Raw genomic sequence first — 17,088 nt, forward strand, 5'->3', positions numbered from 1 at the left:
AATTGTTCTAGTAAATTTAATCTAAAACCCTTTCTTTCTATGTGTAAAGGTTTAGGCTCGTTGTTGTCAAGCGGGACGTGGTTTTTCTCCAAGAGGTGAGCTGCGAATTTTGAATCAATTTTATTATTTTTATAGCAACGCATATGTTCTTTGAATCTAGTTGAAAAGGCTCTCCCAGTCTGTCCAATATAAACGGCATCACAGTCTATATGGTCGCATTTTAATTCATAAATGCCGCTATTTTTAAGTTTAGGGATTTTACTTTTAGAGTTTTTGAGGTTAGTTCCTATATTATTATTAGTTTTAAAAGCAATATTTAGACCACATTTTTTAATTTCTTTCGCTATTTTTAAAGATATTGGACAGAAAAATTCTAAACATGCAAATTTATCTAACTTATTATTACGTACCGGATATATTAAATTGATTTTTTTAAAATATTTTTTCTTTCTTATAATTTTGTCGATGTTATTTGCCTCGTAGCCGTTATTAACCGCGATTGTTTCTTTTTGATATGCTTTATTTTCTAAGGGAATGTTAATTAATCTATGTACCATTGAATGGTAAGTTGATAATTTATGGGACCAAGGGTGAGTTGAGTTTACATTTATTGTTGTGTCGGTAAATGTTGGTTTTCTAAATATTTCGAAGGTATGTTTATTATTATTTTTACCGATTGTTAAATCCAAAAAAATTATTTTACCTTCGATCTCGTGTTCTACTGTGAAGCAGATTTTATTATTAATGGTGTTGGCCCAATTCGTAAAAATATCTAACTGTCGGTTGGTGCCTTTCCAACATATGAGAATATCATCTACATATCTGACATAGTATATAATATGTTTTGCTAAGGGGGATTGAAGAATTATGTTTTCAACATAATCCATAAATATCTCCGCTAGAAGCGGGCTTAACGGTGATCCCATGGGAAGACCATCATTTTGTTGGTAATAGGTAACGTTGAAAAGAAATTAAGTAATTTGTTTCAACACAAATTTTTATGAGTTGGAATAACTCTTTTCCTATTACCGGGTTAATATTGCATTTTTCAAGGATGTTATCAATTATTACAAGGCATTCTTCAATGGGGATATTAGTACATAAAAAGGCTTTTTACATCTAGGGAAATAAATCGACAGTTATGTGGAAGATTAATGTTTTTGATTTTGTTAACTAGCTCTATCGAGTTTTTTACGCTATAACGCGGTGAAAAATTTGTGTATTTTTTGAAGAGGAAGTTAAGTTTTTTTGCTAAGTTTGCTGTAGGAGCATTTATAAATGATACAACGGGTCTTATGGGAATATTCTCTTTATGGATTTTAGGTTGGCCATACAGAGCTGGGGCTCTCGGGTTCATAACCCTGGCGCTTTTCTTTGACCATTTGGTGGGAAAAATGGCAACATTTTTGACAATATTATTAGTGGGATCTTTGTTTAAAATTTTAAAATCTTCTGGTACCAAGAAGTCTTCCACCTTATTTATATACTCTATTCTATCAAGTATTACAATAGAGTTTCCATTGTCAGCTTTTGTGATAGTTAAATCATTCTTTTTAATTTTATCTTTAATATTTTAGTTTCTGAGTCGACATAATATTTATTTTTAGTGTTAACCGTTTCGAGTTTTTTATTTAAGATGTCTGCTGTGACGTGTTTTGTTAAGTTGCTATTTTTAACTTTGTGCAGAGAAATTTCCATGTCAATGGCTAATGATTCTATTTGTTTGCGAGTTTTATAGACCATTTATATTGAACATATCGTCTGGAGATTGAACAATTCGGCTCCCATAAGTTAGAGGTATTTTTTGTTCAATTAGCCATTTAGTGATAAATTGTATATACAGGGTGATTCAGATTTCAAACAATTTACTTTTATGTTAGGTAGTAGTTGACTTAAAGTATTACTTTCAAAGATACAAACAGTGTCCTTGAGGTGATTTTTCACAAAAACTGCTCTATATAAATCATCCAAATATTATGTTAAGTTTGAAAACAATCTACAAGTACAAGGTACCTACCGCTAATATACTACTATCGGTTGTCGGTGAATGCGTGATGTGAAATATTCTTACATCGTACGTATTACGGCCTACTTGATCTAGGGGTAACGCTCTCGACTAGAGATCCAGAGGTCGCAGGTTCAAAATTCGGCGTGCGTAAGTGAATTTTATATCTATGTACCACTAGTGACACCTATGAAGGTTAGATTATATTATTTATGAAAGGTTCTCGCCTCTGCTATTTGTTTGTGATTAAATTGTATCCGCAAAGACGATCCCTGTTTTGCGGGCCTTTTGAATTTGAAGGTGTCAACAGTCTTTGTCATATAAAAGGTCGGGTTTCCTTAAAAACTCTCTCTTGCTCAAAAACAACCAAAGGTTTCACCTTTCCTAAAGAACCACAGGAACTAGCCTGTAACCAGAGTATTTATTAAAAGGTGCCTAGTCATATCATGTGATAGTGGAGGTTTATTGTTAAATAAAAGTGATTCAGTTTGCTCTTAAGAACGGAGTTTTAATTCCAAGGACCCTAATTTATAACAGATTCATTTGTGTTATTTCACAAATTATTCATTTAAAATAACAAATAGTTTATTTGCGGCAAGTTCCAAAGTGGAAGATGCGGTGTAAATACCATCAGAATTGAAATGGCTTTAGCTGTGTTTGGTGACCAGATCTGAATAGGTACTTACTCACCTTCTCTCTTCTCCTTCCTCCTCCTTCCTCTCCTTCTCCTTCCCCTCCACACTACCTTCAGCCTCACAATATACGAATACATATACCCCAATTGGGGATGCCATAGTCTCACTGGCTCCAGATGGTTAGGAGCAGTTGAGACTGTGTGTGGTATTTCATTAAAAAAAATCCTGAGTGATGGGTAAAATTCTTCAAGTTCAATGTTCAGTTGAAAATTATTTTTCAGATAGTATAAAGCAAATGTTCACAGATGTGACTTTAAAGCATTCAATGCTGATCCAGTAGAATTACCTCAAAGCATGTATTTACCCGAGACAACTCTCACAGAGATTAAAAAAATTCAAAATTCAAAATCTATAGAAATGGACAACATAAGAATGTACGACATATATATTTTAGGACCCGTTATAACACACTTTGTCAATAGACTTATTATACAAGGGAAAATGCCTGATGACCTTAAATGTGCTATTGTTAGACCTATATACAAAGGAGGAAAAGACTCGGAAATAGGAAACTATCAAGCTATTAGTATCTTGCCTGCACTTGATAAAAAAAATATGTTTCTTTAAAATTAAACAAATAACCTAGAAAAAAATTGCATTATAGACAAAAAACAATATGGATTTCAAAAGAAAAAAAGCACTGAAAAATTATTACAGGACTTCTCAAATTACATAAATAATGAATTAAACCATAAAAGACATTATGGTATAAAGTACTATTTATCGATAATTCTAAAGCATTTGATACCATTGATCCACAAAAATTATTTAAAATCTTAGAGGCGAGAAGGATATTCTTATACTAGGTTACTACAGGCTTTTGAGAATTCATCAAGTTTAGATTAATGTCCCCAAAATACAAAAAAATTTCTCATGGGGAAAATCTCCCAGAAATAGTAAACAATAATAAATTAATATTCAGAGTGTTAAAAACTGTAAATTACTTGGCATTGTGAGCTTTTCATCACAAAATTGCTACTGTGCCATTTCGCCTACAAGAATAAGTATTTTAAATTTAATACGCCTTGTGATAGGTGATGTTCGCATATATGGCAATATGTACAATGTCACTTTCAGTGGTTTCATATAGAATAGTTAATAATTAAGGTATTTTTATTACTAAAAGGTAAAAAGGTTATTTCGAGAAAACCCTAGGTAAAATTATTCAACCCTCGAAATTTTTAAATTTTATAAATAGAATTTCAATATTTGACATTTTGAAAAAATAACTTTCATACAAACTCCAAGATTTTTAATTAGTTTTACGAACCCGTTTTGTGGTATGAATGATTTTTCTTGGAAGCCATTTTGGTAGAACTTTTTTTATAGGAAAATGTAATATGAAAAAAAAAACTGTTTTAGAAAATATTTATTATGACAACATTTTTCTGTTTGTAAAAGAAGTCATGTGCTTGATTGGAAGGTCAGGAATCTCCACATTACATCATTGCGTATCGGGCCTTACAATGCACTGAAAAATAAAATAAATATCGTTAATAAATTTTTGTGAGGTTTAGCGGTAACAATGAGTGATTTTTTGAGATAGCGTTTTCATAAATACCGATGAATTCTGAAACAGGATCGTTTTCTCCTTCAGCTCTCATAGTCCCTGTAATTTCTTCATTTTCTACCATCGGTAGAACTAGCTGAACGAATTCAGGGGTGTATGGAGGGGCGATAGCATCTAATACCTGAAAATAAAATACATGATTATTGTCATCACGGTGCTGCACTGCATCCCAGGGTGGGATTTGGTCTCCTCCCTCACCACTCCCCTGCAGTCCTCAATCCTTCCCGTCCTGCTTCTATCCTCTTTGTCGGTCTTCCTTTAAGTCACTTCTCTGGGGGCACCTTGGTCATAATTTATGGCATCCTATCATCACGGACAGCAAAGATGTGTCCATTCTGGAAGAGCTAGGCATCCACGATAGGCTTACTGTCAGCCTACAACGTATTTAAAGATATACTGCTCGCCAAACTAAGGACTCAAACTGGCAGTCACTGACGAATCTGAATTGAGTCAATGACTGAAAGTCAGAGGAAAGGCAAAGGAAGGTCACCAATGCGCTGGATCAATGCAATTATTACTGGAGTCCGGTACGTCGGTGTCCTAGGCTCTCCACGTAGCTCAGAACAGCGGAGTGGAGGAGCCTAGTCCACCAGGTAAATTAGAGTGGGGGTCTAGATTGTCAGCAAGGAGGAACCGACTTTAGAAGAAGAATCTTCAGGCATTTTTAAAACATGTCCAGCCCATCGCAGTTTTTGCAGTCGTAGGCTGGATAAGATTTTCAAGCTCATGATTCATATAGATAAATAAAAAATTTAAATGTTCGTTTGTTCAAAATCTTAAATCTCCGAAAGCTCTCCACCGTTTGTTTTGAAATTTTGACACAACTTTGTATTTGAATATGCGTGTTATTGCGTGTTATTGTTTATCTATCTGCACACCACAATGCGTGGTGGGGTACAGCTAGTTTCTAATATGTATGATCCATTTTGAATTGGGGAAGTTATTAAGTATCGAATTTCTTTACTTAAGTCATAATTTAATATTACATACTAACTTTTCCTATTATTTTCATACCTATTGGTAAATAAAAATGCAGTATTCTGTTTCTGTAAGTAAACACACAGTAACTACTTTGAAATTACTGTGTTTTATCTACCTTCTTGAAATACATTCTCCCAGCGCAGATTTTCACTCTATCGCTGCATACCACACAAACCAATTTAAATATATTTTATTTAATTTATATGTGTTATTTTGCATAATTAAATTTTTTATCTTATACGAAATGAAGTAGACTTCTTGCTTTGTAATTACGGCCCAAGCTAGCGTATCAAGTAGGGAAAATCAAGAAAATGTAATATTACATAAAAAAATAATTAACAAAACGACACATCCCTCATACACACAAGCCTAGCTTTATTATGGTGGTCTCATTGGTTTTTACTTATATATAAAATTAAGTGAAATAATTACTATACATATTTCTGTAAAGTATGTAACATTATTATTTGTGAATAAGTATTTAAAAAAAAACAAATAATATATTGTATATTTGTAGCCCATTCCAAACTGATTGTCATGGTGAAAGACAAACATTCAGAATTATAGAGAAGAGTTTTGAAACATTGCTTGAAATTACTTTAGCCATGTTTGGTGACCAAATCTGATAGGCAGGTACTTCCCCTCCTCATTCCTTTTGCCTCACAACAAACCCAAATTAGGGATGCGAGACTCATTGGTCTTTACTTACCACGGTAGTGTAGGTAACAACGTCTTATTTTAGTTATTTTAAGTAACCACATTATAAAAGATAATATTATTTTCTGTAAAATTTTGTTATCTTTATTTTGGATCGATCATAAATTTTGTCTTGGAACTATGCTCGTCAGCTCGACACAAGACGCCATAGATATACCACTAAGTACAGTCAATTCGTAAATTTCTGTCAAACATCGAGCAAGAATTATAGACTTTGAATAATTTTCGAATCAAATAAAAAAGCATCGAGTGAGACGGTACACACGCTAAGACGTGTTCGAATGAGCGTGGTGTACTGGCCTTATGGTTTTCATTAGGAACTTCCTACTTGAGTTGCACTTACCTCTGTTACAAAGTATCTGATGAGGGAGATGTCTGTATCGTCTCGTTGCCAACAATGCTTGATATACTTCAATACAGGAACTACACATCCACGACTGAGCAGGTTCACCATCCGGTCTAGGAGCATTTTTCGCAACTCCAACTGAAAGAAAAGAAGAAACACTTTGTCATACATGTCATACTTTCTTAATGACTGTTAACATGCGTTTTTCCACGGTCCAATTTTTCCAAAGGCCAGAATTTTATTGATTTGCCGCTATGGTTATGCAGACCTTTATTTCAACGAATTGAAAAATTGAGAATACTTAAGGAATAGGAGTACAGGAATCTTATGATGGACGTTACTGTAGAAAAAAAATGATTCAGTCACCTGCACGAGTATTTCTAGCTCATCTTGTGGAGTCTCGAACAATTGCACCAGGAGTTGCAACAGCTGGTGATGCAGCAGGGGGTGCAGACCGGCCACCTCATCCAGCAGGGCTAAATGTAGGGGACAGTGCTCTGTGCTCAGTTTGAAGTAGGATGGCTCCAGAACGGTGCACTGCACCCACCTGATGATGCCCACACCCACCACGGGGAACCTACAATTAAACACTATTAAAATTTCTACTGTAGTAAGTAATGTAATCTTGTTGAATTGCAACTCAGGATTCTGGAAAGCAGTTTGGACTAAAATTAGGGCAGGTACTATAAGAGGTTTGAACATACTTCAAACGATTAGAAGATTGAATCTAGATGTTAACAGGAAAATTTTATTGCTGTAACTTCAATAGAACGTGCGATAATATGTAAGTGGTACAATGGCACTTCATTCCAGACCGATAGATACTCTCATTAATAACCAGATACTTCCCAATCATCCTCTTCTCCTCACTCAGTTAGCCTCAAAACATACCCAAATTAGGAAATGGATTACTGGATTAAAGATTTTTCTTACCGTATGCAGTGATACAATGTGGAAAGTTCTGCCGTGAGTTCTGATGATCCTTTGTTAATATTACAAATGGTGTGTACTTTTTCAATAGCTAGAATCGTGGGTTTCAATTCATCTTTATTGACGGTCCTTTTAACCTGAGCTTTTCTGGCGGGCGTTTCAATCACACTGGCAGAGTATGCAAGGAGATAAATGTATTTAGGCTTGTGTTCAGGATTCAGTTTCATGCCAGGCTTGAACAGTGAGTCTACGAGGAGTTCTGCAACAGTTAATTACTTTTATGACACAGCATGGTGGTCGAAAAATCCTCAATGCATGTAACAAATAATTTCAATGAATAAAGAAACTTAAAAAAAAAAAGAAAAGTTTATTATTAAATTTATCACCAGGTGCAGTCGTTCGCGTTGAAGCTACATGACCTGCAAACTTTCCATTACATACCCAAAAACTGTGGTGTTCTGATGAGATCGATTGGAGGAGGTTCAGGTAAGTTATAGTTCCTAAATAGCACGGAGATATCAGCCGGGTTGAGGGCGTTTCTAGATAACATGGAGCTGAGGGCTTCACAAGCCTGAGGGAAGGATGCTGCTCCATTTAATGCCATAGTTATCGGGGTCACATCGTGGTGGCTATAATCAATAAAAGGTTCAGGTAAGCTATAATTCCTAAATAGAATGTAGAAATTCAGCTGGGTAGGGGGCATTTCTAGATAACATGGAGCTGAGGGATTCACAAGCCCGAGGGAAGGATGCTGCTCCATTTAATGCCATAGTTATCGGACTATGGCATTAATATGGCGCAAATTGACTACATAACATCAAACTATCCAAAAGCCTTCACGGATACGTCGGTCCTAACTAAATTCAACTTCAATACAGATCATCGAATGGTCAGAAGCAACATAAGAATAGAATTACCAAAGAAATCTAGAAAACATTTCGCTTCACTCATTACAAAACACCACAGCGATGAAAACTTAAAGGTAATAACACAATCTCTAATTAGATCAGCTGCAGAATTAACTACGAGTAACATTGATGCTCATACGAAATATGAAAAGCTAGAAAATCTACTAACTAAAGTAAAAGCTGAGACTAGCAAAAGAAACAAGTACAAGCTAAGTGATACAACGCTGCAACTTATAAAAGAAAGAAAAAATCTACTTACAAAACATCCCAAAAAAGAGAACATAAAAACTATAACTGAACTAAGTAAGGAAATCAGAGAGAACATCAGGAAAGATAGGAAGACCAAGAGGCTGCAAACATTAGAAAAGCATATAGTGAAAATAAGGAATGGATACCAAAACTAAACAAAAAGGGGACTACTTCTTAAAATAGAAATAACATCAACGAAATAGCCATAAAATTTTACCAGGACCTCTATTCAAGCTCAGACGACAAACAAAAACACGATCAGAAGACAAACGTCAACAAAGAGCAGAAAAACGTTATAACCGAACCAAAAATACTTTCCAGAGAAGTAGAGAAAGCCATATACAGTCAGAAGATGGAAAAAGCTCCAGGCCCAGACAAAGTGACAAACGAACTTCTTAAAGGCACCCTAAAAGAACTACTACCAATACTCACTTCAATATTCAACGAAATACTAACAACTGGTCTAATCCCTACACAGTGGAAAACATCAAACATTATTTTTATATTTAAAAAAGGACAAAAGGAAGATATCGAGCCATAATCGGCAGAACAGCGTAAGCGACGTTTTTTGTCAAATTACGATTTTTAACAAAAGCAGTTCAATGTTACCTAATACGTTTGCGACAAAAATATAACAGTTCTATCTTATACGCCTGACGCTTTTTTGGTACCTGTGCCTTTTAGCGTATGAACTTCCTTACAAATCTTGTAGGCGAGCAAAACAGCGCAACCGACGTCATTTGATAGCGTAAGCGACAATATGGTCGGTTACGTTCTTACGCCGAACGGTAGAGAATGTTCCAGTTTTGTCAGTTAGCGTCCATCGGATGACCAGTGCGAACGTGTCAGCAGAATTTCTACAAGGTAAATCTGTTTAATTTAACGTTACGTATTTAAATATTAGTATAATTAGTTAAATAATATTAGTATAATTACTGTTACCTACTACGCACTGTGCGTTTAAGGGGTAAAATGTCATTGTGTTATGAAGTAAACTAATACAAAATACTTTTCTTGTGCAGATGGCTCCACAAACTCGAACGCCTAAGATGGTAGAAATAGCATTACAGTCTATAGCCAATACCTCTTCAGGTTTACCGATTATTCTGCCAAAGATAGATAGTGATTCAAGAATGTCACCTACATTACCGAAACCTTTGACTACTGTCCGTCTAGTAGATTACACTGATAGCGAAAGTGATTCGATGGACATTCTGGAACCCCCCGATAATAATTTAAGAACAATTTTATGTATTGACGAGGAGCCCCATAATCAGAAAATAGATGTTTGTGATGGGAACACTTCAGCAACAGCACATTTAAGTCCAATTGTTCAATTCTCCGATACTGAATTATGTTTAGATTTCGAACCATCTGAAGAGTATTGGAAGCCTGATTCAGATGATGCAGATGCAGAAATGAGCGATGAAAGCTTACTTATTGGCAGTGTTAGTGATCCACATTTATCTGTTGGATATGCTGGGTTAAGGAAATCAAAATTAGTCCCAAAGAGAGTGCGAAGGAGAGGACTAAAATGTAATGGACAGCACAAAAGTGTTAAACCAAATCCGTGTCTAAATAAAAAATGTGGCAACAACTGTGCCATTCAATTCAGTGAAGAAGATCGCCTTAACATACATGCATTTTATTGGGGCATGGCCAGCAACCAGCGGCAGAGGGACTGGCTTCTTTTGTATATAAACAAACAGCCAATCAAAAGAAAAAGGGCTAAAAATGATAGCAGAAGAAATACATCATATAAATATTTCATAAATTGGAACAGGAAAAGAGTTCAAGTCTGTCAGCAATTTATTTTGAAAACTCTTGACATCGGGCAAATGACTATCAGGCATGCATGCAATAATATTTTAGAAAATAATTTTTCTAAGGCCGATTTGAGAGGAAAGCACGATCCATCCAATAAAACGGACCAAGAAAAAAAGGACATGGTAATAAAGTTTACTACACAATTGCCCGCTGTTCCATCTCACTAATGTCGAAATAAATCTTCGAAAAGATATCTTCCTGCCGATTTGCGTAATGTGAAAACCGTGTATAAAATATACATTGAAAATGTTAATTCATTAGATGAATCTGGGCATAGTAACATTGTGAGTATGAATATTTTTAGAAAAATATTTAATACTAATTTCAACTTGGGTTTTTATTTACCTAAAAAGGACAAGTGTTCTTTATGTGAGAAAGTGAAAAATTTGTCCGGTGACGAGAAGCTTTAGCAAACTGAAATGGATATTTACAAAAGTCACCTCAGCGAAAAGGAAAAATGCAAAGAGATCTTCATTAATGATCAGGCTAAAAGCAAAAATGATAGTGATATTTTGTGCGCAAGTTTTGACCTCGAGAAGGTGCTAACCACTCCCCATGGAGAAAGCGTAAATTTGTATTATAGTCGAAAATACGGAGATCAAGTATAGGGATCTTAAAGGTCTCTGCGAGAAAGGTATTATTCCTGAGAGGATGAGGCATGAATTTTTGGAACTGCCACATGGATCCACAGTGGAAGATACCTTACCTGAATCCGACCAGGAAGACATGTGAATAGTTTTGAAAAATGTGGCTCAAACTAACAAAGTTTTGAAAAATTGCCGATATAAGGGCTATTATTAAAAAAATATATATGTTGTATCTATTATGTTTATTATTTGTTAAAATGTTTTTGTTTTATTTTTATTGTTTTGGAAATAACATTTTTATTTTTATTGTTTTTAGAAAATAACATTTAATCTTAATTTTCCCTGTAAAGTACAAGCAAGATAATTAAAAAAATATTTCTTTAAAAACATATATGTTTTTTATTAGTTGTTACTTATGGCCTATTGCATGATAAAAATTTTTTTAAAAATCTACTCCAAATAGCGTAAGCGACATTTCAGAGGGAAAAAAATCTGTTAGGGTTACAGGCAAAACAGCGTTACCGCCACTATCTCGACAACTGGAAGCATTCAAATAAAAAGTATTTTCATTTCATACAGGCAGTAACCAAAGATTATTAATCTTCATTAACCTAAATCCTTTTTGGAATCAATTAAGAAAGTTAATTAAAAAAAACCTTCTCCTGTATAATTTACAAATTGTCGCTTACGCTGTTCTGCCGATTATGGCTCGATATAGGGAACTATTTTTTTTTTTATTGAATATACAAACTAACTAACCATCACGCCGTTTCCCCGCAGGAGAAGGCAGAGAGGACGGACCGCCAAACAACTCGGTCTTGGCACACACTCCTTGCCTCATTCACATTCATACATCGTCTCATACATACTCTTCTATTATTCTGACTCTTAAATCAGATCATGTGAATCAGATACTCGAGTCGGGCCATGTCAAGAGTCAGAATAATAGAAGAATATACAAACACATTACAATAATTTACAAATGTAGATATTTCGAGGCTGATTGCGAAAAAATTAGAAATTTTTTAACAAAAATTGCCCAACTCAGTTGAGAAATTATTTCTCGTGTTTGAGTTGGGGAGTGTTGGGAGTCATTATGGTTTATAGGTTGTAAAATTTCACTAGTTGATGTAGCTAAAAATTAACAAATAGTTATAAAACTAGATGATAAATTTGATAACACAATATAATTAAGAAAATAAGAAATATAATTACAAACTAAAAAATATAACTTAAATAATATAATAGTTATTAAACTTAGAAAAAATAAGATATAAAAATAAAAATGTACTTATTAGGTACGAAATAATAGAAGGTAGGTACAGTACTGGTTGTAAATTGTTCAATGACCGAGTTGGCAATCTTGTATGAAATGGGTACTTAATAAAATGCAACAACAATAAATGCATATTAGGAAGCGCATAATATAACTTTAGAGGATATGTAAAAAAAAATATATGTAGCTTTTTTTTTTTAAATATTAAATTTTGTTTATATATATATTTTTTTAAATCATTAATCAATTTTCCTAAATTCATAATGTGAATTTAGGAAAATTTAATCAATAAAAATTACAAATGAGTTCATATAAACAATTATGTATTTGAAAAATGTATCCAATGATATTAAAACTTGTGATTACCGTTGGGTTTATCTAAAAGTTGTTTGATTTGTGATTTGAAAGTTTTGTAATTTTTTTCAGTTTTAATTTTATCCGGAAGGGCATTAAACAATTTTATACCTTGATAAGTATAATGGTGTTGACCAGCACTAGTTTTACATTTAGGAATTTCTAAGTTACCACGTGATCTAGATCGGTTACTTATTTTTGTAGAAATTGTTGAATTGAAATGGTTTTTATGAATTTGTAAGAGTGCATTCTTTTTAAAAAAATTGTTTAAGCTAAGAACCCTAACCGAGTCAAACAGCTGCGTGGTTGGAAATATCGATGGTTTTCTTAGGATGACTTTCAAAATTAACCTCTGAACCTTTTCTACAGGTGAAAGGTTAGTTTTGAAAATCCCTCCCCAACCGATTATACCATATTGTAATATGGATTGGGCAAGAGAAAAATATATAATTTTAATCATACTGGATTATAGGATTGTTCTTAATCTAATAAATATAAATATATTAGTTTTCTTACTCTAGTTATAGTATTTTTCATTTGCTCGCTCCATTACTACAGACCTATAAGTTTGATGTCAAATATCTACAAAGTATTTTCCAAGGTTATCCTGGAAACAATAAGTAAAAAGTTAGACGAAAACCAACCACGGGAGCAAGCCGGCTTCAGACAAGAATACTCTACCCTGGACCACATACACACAGTGAAACAAATAGTAGAAAAATATAACGAGTATAACAAGAAATTATACATGGCATTCATCGATTACTCCAAAGCTTTCGACAGCATAAAACACACAGCTTTATGGGATAGTCTTGAACAGCAGGGGATACCTTTAATATACATCAATATTATAAAAAACATATACCTGAATTGCGAAGCGAGGATCCAACTAGAAACATTGGGGAAAAAGTTCAAGATCAAGAGAGGAGTAAGACAGGGAGACCCTCTATCGCCAAAATTGTTCTCGGCTGCTCTAGAAAGTATCTTCCGCAAACTAGATTGGGAAAAATATGGTATCAACGTGCAAGGTGCAAAACTGAACCACCTAAGATTTGCAGACGATATAGTCCTATTCGAGGAAAACCCAACGCACCTCAATAAAATGATAGAATCATTAAACGAGGAAAGTGTGAAAGTCGGCCTATGCATGAACAAAGACAAAACAAAATTGCTTACAAACTCTGATCCAGTAACTATAAAAATTGACAACCAACCACTCGAATATGTGTCAGATTACATCTATCTTGAACAAATAATATCACACAAAGATCAAACCACTAAAGAAATCGAGCGAAGAGTAGAAAAATGGATGGAAGAAATACTGGTCTTTGAAAGAAGTCTTGAAATCCAAGGAACTAAGTATGCAAATAAAAAGGAAAGTCTTCAACACGTGTATAATTCCAGTCATCACCTATGGATGCGAAACTTGGGCACTCACCAAACGCCACAGAGAAAAGTTGGAACGCTGCCAGAGAGCCATGGAGAGAAGTTTGACAGGAATAAGAAAACAGGATAGAGTGAGATGTAGCAAAATAAGGGAGATAACTAATGTTGCCGATATAGTTACCCGAATAGACCAACAAAAATGGAGATGGACAGGTCATATGATTCGAGACCCACAAGAGAAATGGTGTAAAAATGTCACTGACTGGTATCCCAGAGATGGCAAGAGAAGTAGAGGACGTCAACACATGAGATGGGAAGACGACCTAAAACTCACGGCTGGACATCAATGGAGAAGAGTAGTGCGTGACAGGTCTCAATGGAAATTGTTAGAGGAGGCCTATGCCAATAGGCAAACTGAGCTTCGGGATATATTATAACAAACAAAACATTTCTAATATTAATGTACCTAACAGAAGTTCAGAATAAAAGGCTTATTATTATTATTATTATCGGATTGACTGAGCATAGCGAAGTCCTGTTATAACTCGACCACATTGCATTTCGTCTGTCTGTAAATTTGTTTGTGTTCCATGTCTGGTCAATCCTGTCAAGATGATAGCCATGTTCGATAGTACCTTTGTATTCTGCACAGAGCACATGAGTGTTCCAAGCTGTCAAATCGGAATAATATTAAATATATTTATGATAATAGCATTGAATTATGTAGTTAAGCGAAATATGTATATTAGTTTAAGTACTATAAAAAACTTTTATTTTTTAAACAAAGACAAACATTTGGAAAAACAAATTACTTCTGCTGTGCGCATCTTGTTATCTCTTGGGAGAGTCGCTTCATGATAGCTCCGCCACGGGCTTCCTGGGCCAGAATATGTATAATGACTTGACTGTATACATACGTATGTTGGCCATGACATACCATTTTCTGGAAAAGATTGAAAACATTAACAAAATAAGTTTCAAGAAAAATTGGCACTTATTAAATGCAAAATAACAAAGTCAAGATATTTACTGCACATTCTTGAACACTAGTCTGCCAGTCTTCAGTGTTCTGGAGAAATCCAGCAATTGCTGTTTTCAAAACTCTTGAAAACACCTCAATTTGTTGGGCAGCTGTTGATATGCTGGTAATTTCTCCTTGGAAACCAGCATCAGATATAAGCTGTAACGTGAACATTGAACATCATTATTTAATGGAAGCCAGCAACAGATATAAGCTGTAACATGAATATTGATCATCATTATTTAATGGAATAAATTGGACAGAAACTAAAAAGAAATTGAAATACGGAAGTATTGATACAAATAAATTACCTTTATAGTGAAATTCAGCATGAGGCAATCTGGATACTCTTCTGCTAATCTGTAGATGAGGGATCTCCATGTTGGATGCTCTATCATTTCAGTCAACCATGCCGGAGTCTAGAAATGATGAATTATTTGAAAACCCTAATGGATTGCATATTGGTTTGAGTGTAGGAAAAATTACAGTAACGAACCTCTCCCTCTTCGGTGAAGATGGTGTCAGCCTTTTTAGGATCAAAAGTTTTGAGAATCATATCTTTTAAATGGTTTTCTACCATTGCTTGCACTTCAGTAACTTTAACCCCTAGAAATAATCTCAAATTTGTAAATGAAATCATAATATTAACTATTTATCAAAATGTAAGGATTAATTCCCCGATTAGTAACAGTAAATCACCTCCCAAGATGAGCCACTCAGCCAGCAAGTTAGCCATCTGAGCAACGGCGCTGTAGTTGTGTGACAGTTGTTCAATGACTTGTTCCGGGTTTCCTCCTGCTTGGAAATACCTCTTTAGCTGTGTGAAGATCCCCGGCTCCATGATGTAGTCTGGAGTTGTGAACTTCTCCAGACATTCCTTCAGGACTTCCACCGGGTTTTCAAGGGACTCTTCTGTTCCATCATCCTAATTTGACACATTTATTTAATTATCAAACCGAGAAAATTTGCAATCAAAATAAATAAACAGAAACCACACTAATTATATGGAGGTGAAAAGGAATAGGGTTTAGATTGATTGAATATATTAATATATGTATATTAAAAAAAAACTAAAAGTGATGAAAATGTGACTTATTTATAGCAATTCAATACAAGCAATTGATTAAATAAATATATTATAAAGGAGCAAAAACTAATACTATGTCTAGACACACCTCATAATCAACCATATCGCCACCTTCCCATGTACGTTCCTCCTCGTATTGTCCTGGCATTGCGAATTGTGAATAATTTTATAAAATCAATTCAGAATAAGAAGAACCTCCATAAACTAAAATCAAAATTCTTCAATATGTTTTTTTTTCTTGAATATCAATCATCGTTTTGAATAAATCGGAATTTCTCTTGTGTCCACCGTCAATAAATTGTACCCATAAATAAACCACTTGCACACCTCTACGCATCCTCTACGGAAATTATTTGACGTTTCGTAAACAGTTTGTTTATACCATAGACTATAAACCATGGATTTACCAATCAGCTATAACAAACTATATTATCTATTTATTAGTGATGAGCATAACCGATATATTATTTTAGAAAATATTTCATTACAATCGAAATTAATTTATTGACAGAAAATTTATATGTATTCTTGATTTAAAGTAATAAAATAAGGTTTCGACCGGGGAGAAAAGAAGGGAGAGGAGATGGCACTAGGGCAAACAGCAGCAGGGCCGCCCAAGTACAGGTGCAATTGAAGCAGTCCGGAGTGTCCGGACGCCGACTTGCCATGGAGTCAATGCTTCGTTCTTTTCACCTTTCGCATGATTTGTGGTTCTCTCGCGATTTGATTCGCAAATGCATACGTGCTATTAGATGCAGAATAAAAATTAAAATAATCGAAATAATATTCGAATACTGAGATACTGAAAATATTGAATACTTGGTTATTTCAGTGCGATTAAATAATGCAAATGTGAATGGTAGCAAAAGTCAGGGACATCCGAAGAAGACATGACATGATCAAGTGAATCAGACGCTTGAGTAGGGCCATATCAAGAGTCAGAATAATAGAAAAGTATATGTTAGACGATGTATGAATGTGAATGAGGCAAGGAGTGTGTGTCAAGACCGAGTTGTTTGGCGGTCCATCCTCTCTGCCTACCGCTGCGGAGAAACGGCGTCATGGTTAGGTTAGGTAAAAAAAAAACGAGAAACAGATGAGAGACGATGATTTTCGATTGTCGATGTCTTCGAGTTCGAAATCTGATAA

At 34.5% G+C, this 17,088-nt stretch overlaps 1 protein-coding gene across 1 annotated transcript; it reads right to left on the bottom strand.

The window, feature by feature from the left end:
* Positions 1-4,054: 4,054 nt before the first annotated feature.
* On the bottom strand, positions 4,055-16,312 carry TH1 (negative elongation factor complex member TH1). Its single transcript, XM_089650931.1, has 12 exons — positions 16,028-16,312; positions 15,552-15,777; positions 15,349-15,458; positions 15,164-15,271; positions 14,862-15,011; positions 14,644-14,774; positions 7,686-7,873; positions 7,248-7,503; positions 6,681-6,891; positions 6,312-6,452; positions 4,262-4,391; positions 4,055-4,171 (listed from the first exon to the last, which is right to left on the bottom strand). Exons 1-12 carry the CDS (start codon positions 16,085-16,087, stop codon positions 4,140-4,142), a joined length of 1,743 nt encoding a protein of 580 aa, XP_089507057.1. The 5' UTR covers positions 16,088-16,312; the 3' UTR covers positions 4,055-4,139.
* Positions 16,313-17,088: the final 776 nt, after the last annotated feature.

The sequence above is a fragment of the Hesperophylax consimilis genome, chromosome 3 (assembly GCF_061612785.1).
Source record: "Hesperophylax consimilis isolate HC1 chromosome 3, BYU_Hcon_1.0, whole genome shotgun sequence".
NCBI classification, from domain to species: domain Eukaryota; kingdom Metazoa; phylum Arthropoda; class Insecta; order Trichoptera; family Limnephilidae; genus Hesperophylax; species Hesperophylax consimilis.

What these genes read in the sequence shown, in the direction of transcription:
- TH1 (XM_089650931.1), bottom strand. Translation starts at nt 16,087, where the DNA reads ATGCCAGGACAATACGAGGAGGAACGTACATGGGAAGGTGGCGATATG. An exon ending in TGAGTGGCTCATCTTGGGAG is followed by an intron (nt 15,459 to 15,551) that starts GTGATTTACTGT and finishes GATTATTTCTAG; the next exon opens with GGGTTAAAGTTACTGAAGTG. An exon ending in CAGAACACCACAGTTTTTGG is followed by an intron (nt 7,504 to 7,685) that starts GTATGTAATGGA and finishes TAACTGTTGCAG; the next exon opens with AACTCCTCGTAGACTCACTG.